Source organism: Psammomys obesus, unplaced genomic scaffold, assembly GCF_907164565.1.
Source record: "Psammomys obesus unplaced genomic scaffold, mPsaObe1.curated_primary_1811, whole genome shotgun sequence".
In the NCBI taxonomy this organism is placed as follows: domain Eukaryota; kingdom Metazoa; phylum Chordata; class Mammalia; order Rodentia; family Muridae; genus Psammomys; species Psammomys obesus.
In genome coordinates, this window is record NW_026591297.1 from 1 (window position 1) to 10,605 (window position 10,605).

Genomic DNA, 10,605 nt, shown 5'->3' on the forward strand with positions numbered 1-10,605 from the left:
GTTGCTGCCTGGTCCTAGAGGCTGGGTTCCCAGCAGCTGAGTCGTCCCATGGTGGCTTTTCTCGCTGGAGAGACTGACAACCCAGCAGTTGCTCAGTCCACTAAGATGTGTGCCTCAGGAACCCCAATCTAGCACTGAAAGTCTGGAAGGTTCCTGGAGAGGCACTGGCTCTTGTTAATGATGGAAGCCTGGAAATGGTGGTTCTTCTATCAGCAAAGAAATCATCATAGCAACTAAAGAGTTAATCAACTTGACAGCAAGAGGGAAGGCAGAGCAAGCAAAAGGTGAAGAATCTTCCTTCTGCCTAGGACCCCCTTTACAGCTCTGCCCTGCTACCAGAAGGTAGCTGACAGAGCTGGCGTGGTCCCCCTGTATCCATTGAGGAATTCAGCACAACTCTTCAGGTGCCGCTTCTCAGGCTCTTCTACTTTGTAGCAAGGTGCTGTTAAAAAAAAAAAAAAAAAAAAACCATCACAGAGCTAGGCGTGCTGCCTCCCAGCACGGAGGCAGAGGCAGGAGGATCTCAGTAAATTCAAGGTCAGCCTGATGTGCATGAGTTCCAGAACAGCTAGGGCTACATTAGAGAGATTCTGTGTCAACAACAAAAGAACATTACACTCTACTCCTTATCAGCTTGACACACAAACAGCTTACTTTAAAAGCCATAACTTTTTTTGTGGATGTAAATACATACACATAAAATAAATAAAGTTTTTGAAAACAAAAGGAATCCCCTGGGGCTGGAGATGGCTCAGTGGTTAACAGCACTGTCTGCTCTTCCTAAAGGACCCGGGTTCAATTCTCAGCACCCACGTGGCAGCTCACTACTGTCTGTAACTCCAGTTCCAAGGGATCTGACACCTTCACACTGATGTACATAAAATAAAATTAAATAAATTATTTAAAAAACAATCTTCAGATAAGCCATATATAAAGAATGACTTGTACTTAGATACCTTGGCCTCAAATTCAAGGTGTTGCTACCTGATTCAGAGGTTAGCTTGCTGGCTGTAGGGCTGCCCGCCTGTATCTTACTCCCTATGTCTTTGCCCAAGGGTGGGACTGGGCCCAGCAGTGACGAATGAGTGCTAAAGCGTTACCATATCCTGTGTGAGCTGGCTTTAGTGTAACCTGTCCTTCTCTTTGTTCTTACGCTCCAGCTTCTAAATCCAGCCTCAAGGCTCCCCAAATTCTTAGCATCTGCCCCTCATCTGATCAGGACTCAAGCCTTTCAAAATTCCTGGAAGAGGCTTTCTGAAAACGGCATGGGAAATAGCATAATAGAAATACATGTTCCAGAAATAGGTCTACATAGTTTTTTTTTTTTTCTAATTTACATTCCAGAAGTCCCACTCCTCTATAGAGACATGCACCTTGAGCAGGCCAGAGACTCAATCTAGCAGCTACTACTTTGCACTCTCATTAGAGTGTTAGGCACTACACATACCCAATTGTTTTATTATCTTTTCACTTTGGAGACAGGACTATTCCTTTACTTATAGATGAGAATTCAAAGGCTCAGAGTGCATGGTTAGACAACTGATAAGAGACAAAGCTGGTGTTTTAATTTAGCTCTGACTCAAAATTTACAATGTGGTTTTCCCAGTGTTCTCATCTGTAAAATGGGAATTTAATATTACCCTTTTTGCATTGCTGCAAAGACCAAATGAAAGAAAACAAGTTGTGAAAGCAAACATATCCAGAGCCTTTTGGGAACTGTATATCAAATGAGTCTCAGCAAATACGTATACCTCCTCTCTCTCCATGTAATACTAGGGCAAAAATTAAGACATGTCTGCTTAACCTCATCTGACCAGTCATAATGAGAAATAGTTGAAGAAATAAGAATGGAAGGTGGTGACGATGTCACATTGCAAATGCTCTGGGTGCACAGGGAACTACAAGAGTCACCAGGTAGTAATATTTTAAACTTAGTAGTAAATAAACATTAATTTTCTGGATGCATTGGGGGTAAGGACCAGACTCTCAGGTTGTTGACTGCTAAGGAGCTCTTGGAGTTTCTTGAAGGACCATATCTAAGGACTCTTAATGTTGAAGCGTAGTGAGCCAGGACAAGAACACAATCAAGCCAGGCTGTTACTCTAAAATCAGTCTTGTTCCAAAAGCTTAGTCATTATTTTTCCATTCTTTCTGCTTACCAGCTGTAGACTTGGCTGCTTCTCATGACAGCCCCTTGCCTTTTTTTCCTCTACCTGCAGCTTCTAGAAAGAGTAAGCAAAATAGCTACTGTTTGGGACTGGGACAAACATATGATTTGCCAAGACTGGACCTCAAGGACGTTTTATAGACTCAGGGAGTTTGAGTTAATGATCATCTGGGAAGAATTCATTCAAAATCACCAGGATCTCCTAACTCTCTAGAAGATTCCATACTGGACAACAAGAACATAATCCTGTCTCTAAAGAGTGTCATCTTTGTAAAGGCTGAGAAAGAAATGCTGGGACAGCAGAGCAATGACCCAGGCGGGGCAATGTGGGGACAGCAGGATTTAGGGAAAGAAAGTAGAAATGTTTTAGTGGATGTTTAAAAGACAATTAGGAAATAATTTGATGAAAGGGGTTAGGCAGTTCAATCACATAAACAAATAGCTGGTAAGACCAGGACAGAAGTAGGAAATCCGAGCACAGTGATCAGGAAACTGTTAGTGAGATGGCTGAAGCTACAAAGCCCAGCAAGAGAGGAGAGCCTGGAGAAATCAGGGGGCACCAGAGCCTGAAGCCCTGGTGAATTGATCCAAAGGTACTTTGTCTTGAATGTTCTGAGGATCTTAGGAGGCTTATTTTTTTGTTTGGGAACCATTTTTTTTTTCTTACAGATATCCCAAGACTTCTTTTGTTAAAACTGAAAAGATAAATGAACCTCTTTATCCCAGTTCTTGAGGCCCAAATAGCCCTGAAGTATCCCTGTGTGAATGGATGTGAGAAACAAATCTCAGCACACAACAACGGAAAGTCTTAAGTCTGGAGCCGCTTCTTTTCTGCGTGTGGCTCTTGATTCAGGCAGGTGCCTTCAAGTCACCTCTCCCCAAGGCCTGAAGTTTCTCTGTCAGCAGACAGGCATAACAGTGTTGCCACCCTGGTCCATGAGGGTAAGCAGAACACCAGAAGGGTTCCCTCCAGTTAGACCAGGGTGTCTTTCAAAACGCTCACACTGTTCTTTCATCACCAGGAGTGTCGGCAGACATCTTTCTTTGCACTGGTTCTGCTACTACCTATGCCTTCTGGAGACCTGAGCTTACCGCTGTGGCTGGAGTTTGAGGTTGCACTCTTCTGAGCTGGAGGTGGGGCAGGGTAGAAGAGTATAAAGAGAGTGGGCAGTACCTCTCCCCATTTCGCAGGTGCCTGCTGATCTCGTAGGTGGGACTATGTGAAGTCTGGCATATGATAAGGCCTCAGAAAATGTTAGCGGCTATTGTTAATGTGTACACACTGTAAAGCAGAGGCCAGTTCTGGGCTCACAGGACCCTCTATTTTCTGCATGAAAAGCGCCTCTCCCTCACTCTTTCCTTTGTATGCATATATGCACATGTGCATACAATATAAAACACACCTTTTGAGGCTCTAATAATATTTACCTGTTATTTTCTATTACGCCATAAACTACCACCTTGTCAAGTACCAGGCTCCGACAAGCTTTGTATCTCCTGCCAGACCAGATAAGGGCAAGCCCTCCCTGCCCTTCTTGGAGATGGCATTGATCACCATCTTTTATTGTCATTGTGCATGTCAGTGTCTTGCCTGCACTACGCTCAAGGGTAGGGACTAACCCTCTGCTAGAAACAAGCATGTTTATATTTCAAAATCTTCACACCTTTCCCGGGTATTCTCTCTCCAGCCCTCATATCAACAGAGAGTGACCTCTACAGAGTGAGCTTTCCTGGCCAGTAAGCCATTTCTTTCACTCAACAGTCCATCACCTTATGTATCATAGCTGGTGTTTTAGCTGACATAATTTTACTACTTTACTTACTTGTCTTTGTTATGGGAATATAAACTACATACAGCAGAGACTCTGTTTGCCCTGCTATATTCTCCCTTTAAGTATATAAACAGGTGATTGAAAGTTTAACTGCTGAAACAAGGCTTCATCTAGTGCCGGGGGGGGGAGTGGGCATCTATGCCTCTTCTCCCAGACTGAACAAAAGGTTGCTATTGTAGAGAATGACTCTGCCTTCTAAATGAGTTGGAAGAGAAACAAGTGTGACTACTCTGAGAACAAGGCAAAGCAAGACCAGGTTCTAGATATAAGGCTCAGAATCAGAGGCAAGCAACACAGTTTGGGAGGATACACAGCTTGGGAGCAGGGACCACACCCTCATCCTCCCAGGTGCAGCACTTAACATGGCAGTAAGTGCTGTGGGAGCAGCTGCTGAGTTGTAAAAGCTGGGAATAGCTCACTGGTGGATCCTGGGGTTCAGTTCCTAGCGCTAAAACCACACTAAAAGAAAGAGAAGCCAGGAATCATGGTGTGTGCCTGTAGCTCCAGCACCTAATAGGTAAAGACAGGCAGGAGATCAAGGCTAGCCTTGGCCGTAAAATGAAGCCAGCCTGAGAGGCACTGGGGCTGGAGAGAGGGCTCGATCAGTAAAGAGCACTGGCTGCTCTTCTAAAGGACCTGGGGGTTTGATTCCTAGTACCCACACGGTGGCTCACAAACATCTGACACTGTAGTTCCAAGGGATCAAACATCCTATCTAGCCTTCATAGGCAGCAGGCATACATGCAGACAAAGTACCCATACATATAAAATTGTTTAATTTAAAAAAAAAAAAAAAAAAAGGAAACTTTTGGGGGTGGGGGGAGAGGATGAGATTAAGCGGAAAGGGGAGGTCTTAAGTTCAAATGTATTGATACATTTGTGTTGCTGTGACCACACACCTGGCAGACATCTTAAGCAAGGAAGGATTTATTTGGGCTTGTACTTTCAGCAGGTGTGGTCCATCATGGCTGGTCAGGCCTGGCAGAGTTCATGGCAGTGGGAGGTGGCAGCCCAGGCTTGTTCACATTGAGGACATGGATGAGAAACAGAGTAGTAAACTAGAAGCTTGTATAACCTGTAAGGCCTTGCTCCCTAACATACATTTGCCAGTGAGGCCCCACCTCCCACCGGTTCCACAACCTCCCCAAATAGTGCCACCAGCTGTGGAGAGTGTTCCAACACAGGAGCCTGTGAGGAAATTTACATTCAAACCACAACATTACAGGATTTAAACAGAGAAACACATAACTCAGTAAGAGTTTTTGGCTAAAATCTGTATCATTTATTTGTTCAACAGTTGAGTTTCTTCTGTGGTTCAGGTCATGTCCCTGGCACTGAGAATAAAGATAAATCCTGGCCCTCAAGGAGCTCACAGTCTAGTGGGGCAAACACACAAAAATAAATATAGTGCAATGTAACTGGAGTACACAAAGGAACTACCAGGAAGACAAAGAGCAGGGGAATCTAAATCCTGTGTGAATGTCTGCAGGTGAGAAAAGACCCATCTAGTGGACATTTGCAAGGAACAGGTAAGGCAATGGTTCGCAAAGGCTCACTAATTACCCAGAATACATACTAAATTGTAGGCTCCTAGTGCTTTGTGCACACTTTGATTCAGCAGGTCACTGCCCAGGAACTGCATTTTAAAGTGTTTTCAAATGATTCCATTGTACCTCAAGTTGAGAATCAGTGAGATAGGATTTGTTGTTTGAGCTGAAATGAAGGGTGAACTGTACATCTGAAACGCTGACTTAATGTTCTTCCTGTCTGATTCTGGAAAGTAAACTCAGGGCCTGACATGTGCTAGGCAAGTGTTCCGCCACTGAGCTATATTCCTAGCCTGTGCTGGCCTTAGGAGGAAGAGACCCAGCATGTATTAAATTCTACTGTAGTCTGTATGTAAGCTAACCGAAGTCTCTCAATAATCCTCACAATAATATGAGGTAGATAGCATTAGAAGAAACATAACAACTAGAGTTTAAGCAATTTATCATCAGCAAGCTAATGAAAGTAATGATAATCTATGAACCAATTCAATGAGCTCCAAATCCTATCAATACCTTAGAAACACCATGCTGGAGTCAGGGAACAAATTTATAGACTAACTGCTATGGTTTTCATTTATTATTTGCTAGATCTGTTTGGTAAAAATAAACATTAACAGCAGTCAGATGGTACTTTAGTCACATCTAATATAATTACCCAGGGATGCATCAACCTTCTTTGGCAAATGGGATCGAGGGCAAAGCTGGGAGGAACTATGAAATGAGTGGCTAGCTCTTTTCCTCTCATCATCTTTTCACCCTCTCGTAGAGGTGCCATGAAAATGTTCTATGGCTAAGAACTGGATCTATCTGGAGAGAAAAGCAAACATAGCTGGATACCCACAAAAGCAACCCCACCCAATGCCTAAGAGCCTTGGGACGTATATTATCTAGAAACTTGGAAGGCAGTCAAGGAAAACTGCAGGGTTGACAGGACTCAAGTTTCTCAAAATGCGCACTGGTAGGACCATAGCAGATCTAGAAGCTGCATTAGAAATCAACTCCACCTTTAGAGAAACTGAAAGCACAGCTTCTCCAGGTTAAGTAAACACGTTTCTTTATCCAGAAAATAATGTGATGGCCAACCGTACTGTCTTTCTTAATCACTGTTCTATTGTGAAGAGATAGTATGACCAAGGTCACTCTTATAAAAGAAAACATTTAATTGGGGGGCTTGCTTACAGTTTCAGAGGCTTAGTCCATTATCATGGCAGAGAGCATGGCAGCTGGCAGGGATGGCACTGGAGAAGTAGCTGAGAGCTACCTTCTGACCCACAAATGCGCGCTCTCTCTCTCTGGCCCTGCCATGGGCTTTTAAAACCTCAAGCCTACTCCCAGCGACACGGTTCCTTCAACAAGCCACCAAATCTTTCTAATTCTTTCAAGTGGTTCAACTAAGCATCCAAATCTATGAGCCTATGGGGGTCATTCTTATTCAAACCACCACACCTATTTAAAAGGCTTTGGGTGAGGCCTATCCTTAAAAATCCTGTAATGAGGGTTGGGGATTTAGCTCAGGGGTAGAGCACTTGCCTAGCAAGTCCCTGGGTTCAGTCCTCAGTTGGGGGGCTTGGGGGAAGACCTTGTCTCGAAAAACAAGAACAAAAATCCTGTAATGAAGAACATACATAAACTGAAAATACTACTGAAAGTTCCACTGACCATATTTGGTGGCATCCAACAAGATCAGGCAGGGACAGCATATTAAGACCGAATGAGAGGTGCGGTACAGGGACTGCCGATAATACTGGGGACACCTGCGGCTTTAAGTTCATAAGGTTGGTATGGGCCCAACGCATTTTTCCACCAATGAACTTGGAGCCACAAAGTGATCCATGTGCTTCTGGTGCTGGAGAACAAGTTGCTTATTTCTGGTGTTTCAAGAAATCATTGAGGCTCAAGATGAGTTCTGATAAAGTCAACCCACAGCACTGATGCCACCGACGGTGCAAAGCTTAGTTGCTCCTATTTTGTGTAACAAAGTCTGAGAACCAGACTCGTTTTTACTGCTATATTCTCCACACTCAATCTGGGAACGTTCGCTTCTACCCAAATTTTCATATAATGCTTTATTTTTAATCATGCAAATCTGGAATGATCTCCTTAGAAAAAGGTTTTATTTACACTGTAGTGATTCATCAGCTTCTCACGGGCAGAGGGAGCAGGGCTATAAGCGACAGTTTGACAGTATGCAGGCATTGTACCTGTTCATTTAACTATAACCAAAATTCACTGAGTTACACTGATGGCAACTCTGGAGGGTCATCTAGAAGTCTTTATTCTGATGAGACTAGCTGGCTGTTTTTGAGTCTGGCTAGGATTTTTAGGTTATTTTTAGTCAGCTCACTGGTGCATGGAAAGAGTACATAAAGGCAATACCTCTAAGATCTTCAAGCTTATTGCTACAGTTTATGAAGACACAAAACTGGGAGCTATGAGGTCAAAACGGCCAGAATGCAACTGCACTGTTACACTGAATAAAACCCAGACAATAGTCTTGCAGATCCCTGAATAGTTCTTGTTCAAATGGCCAGAAACACTTAAAAGGAACCCTTATGCTGAGAGGTAATTATCAGAATATCTGTACATCTTTGTTCCTGAATATCAAGCATTAGGGCTCATGTCCACAACCACATCTTGAAAGAAGCATATACAGTAACTCTTCACAGACTGTTTGTTGCAGTTGTTGAGCTCTGTTGGTGGACTTCAGGCTATCCAAGACTGAGCCAACTCTGTGAAGGGCCAATTCAGATATCTCTAAGTCTTATCCTGGTTCTGGGCACATTTCAGTTCTGCTCCAAGTCCACTTTGCTCCAATTCAGCGATGACAGACATATATTTGAACTCATTCGGTCTGAAGTTAAAGGTCTCTACTAGCCCATAGATCTCCTTCCGATCAGTAGCGTAGAAGAGCTGAACCTGATTGGCGATGCACTGTGCTTCTGCAACATTCTGCAAGGCAATGAGAGTAGTGAGGCACCTCCCTGTCTAGGACTAGAGCTCTATGTCTGAGTTCTGTGGTGGAATCACTGTTCCTGGAAAGCTTCCCTGACTCCTTGACCTCTCACATGTTGGCTAGATGTTTGTTTTTCACATAACCAAGGCATCTGTTTACCACTATCATCTGTTTCTTTTATATTTGTCTTTTTTTGGAGGGGGGGGGTCTGGATTCTCTAATATAAATTTCTCAAAGATACAGACAACATGACTTGTTTGTATGTTCCTATACATAGTAATATAATGTTTACTGAGTAAGTTAGTTCATATGTTCCTAATTTCTCTCTTTATCTAGTTTTTAAATAATCATTACACACATCCCTGAGAGAGGGGCAAGAGTTACCCTCCTCTAAGAAACAGTTTGCAAGCACTATATTCTTGACTAATCAGACACTTGAATACAACCTGTTACCTTGTTATTGATAGCACCCCAGTCAGAAAAAGTGGCAAAGCCAGTTGTGATGATTATAAAATGTCCACTATTTCCATGGTCCTCCCTCCTTTGGTAGAGGCTAATCTCCATTCCTAATGTGAGGCTGTATGGAATTAGTTGTTTCTAGCAACCAGACTATGGGGAAATGATTGGGAGGGGCTCTTGTTATTGGGACATAAAAGAGTATGTCTTGTATCACTTGTTCTGAGGAAAGCTGTCATATCCTGAAGACATCCAAGCAGCCCTAAAGAAGAGCCAATGTGTTCAGGAAACAAGTGGATCCTTAAGCACAGTCAGTCTTCAGATGACTGCAGGCCTAGCAACATCTTGACAGAAAGCTTGTGAGGCTGATCCAGGACCACCCAACTAAGCTGCTTCCTGTCCCACAGAAGCTGTGAGGTAATGTGGAACAATCTGTAACGTAGCCATTCACAACCAATTCCAAGGCACAGAAAGTATGCTGTCAGGAAAAGGTCAACTGCATGACAGGAGGGTACCTAGAGGAACGCAAACCTAATGGAAGAATTAACCGAGGCTGGTTACAGCTTAGTTGGTATAAACACTTGCCACAGACCTGAACTTGATCCCTGCCGCCCCAATACAGATGGATGGAGAGAACTGACTGCACAAAGTTGTCCTCTGATCTCCACACATGCATGCTGTGGCTACAACCCCTTCCCCATCATATACATATACACGCATACAATAATAGTAAATAAAATAAAGGAAAAATAACTGAAAAAAACTATTGTTTTCTTCATATTCTATAGTTCTAGCTGGCTGGATATATTTCTCTGTTATTACCTGCTTATAAAGAAAAAAAAACTCAATTATGAAAAAAAAAATCACTTAAAAAAATGACTGCCCAAAGTATGCTACATGGGCCAGGACTTAACTCAGTGGATGAGCACTTCCCTTAACAAATGTCTAAGTTTAATTCTTAGCATTGGAAGAAAAAAAAAAAGCATGGTATGCCTAACTATAAGTTTATAAAAACCATGGGCTGTGCTTCTTGTCTCTGTATGTTGTACTTCTTTATATGAAGCATTCATTTAAACCTTTTATTTTTAAATTGGGGCTGGAGAGGTGGCTCAGGGTGAAGAGCGTGTATTACTTTTGCAGAAGACTTGAGTTGATTTCCAGCATCCATGTCACGGTGGCTGAAAGCACCAATAACTCCAGCTCTGGGGACGGCTCTGATGCCTGTGGTCCCTGAGGGCACCTGCACTCACATGACATACTCACACTCTGACCTACATGTACACATAATTAAAAATAATACATCTTTTAAAATTATATTTTTACTAACTCATTTATTATATGTGCATTTTTGCAGGTGTGCCAAGCCTCACCCAATGGAGATCAGAGAACAAGTTCCAATAGTCGGTTCTTTTCTTCTACCATGTGGGTCCTGGGGACTAACCTCAGGCCATCAGGCTTGGTGATGGGTGCCTTTATCTGCTGAATCAACTATACTAGGGTCTTATAGTCAAAGTGATTTATACAAGACAAATAAATATTGTCTGGTATCTATGTCCTTAAATGTTATAAAGCCAAACGAAACAGAAACCCAACCAACCAACCAACCAACCAACCAACCAACCAACCAACCAACCAACCAACCAACCAACC

General features: G+C 42.9%; 1 protein-coding gene across 2 annotated transcripts in view; it reads right to left on the reverse strand.

Annotated features, from left to right (window-relative positions):
* Positions 1-27: 27 nt before the first annotated feature.
* Atpaf1 (ATP synthase mitochondrial F1 complex assembly factor 1) overlaps positions 28-10,605 on the reverse strand; it is a 29,988-nt gene continuing 19,410 nt past the window's right edge. The window contains exon 9 of one of the 2 annotated variants that reach the window (XM_055610051.1): positions 28-442. In XM_055610051.1, coding sequence (XP_055466026.1) covers positions 425-442 — 18 coding nt within the window. In that variant the 3' untranslated portion in view covers positions 28-424. Of the gene's footprint in view, positions 443-5,258; positions 8,496-10,605 lie in introns of those variants that run through there. The other variant, XM_055610049.1, reaches the window with a different exon arrangement.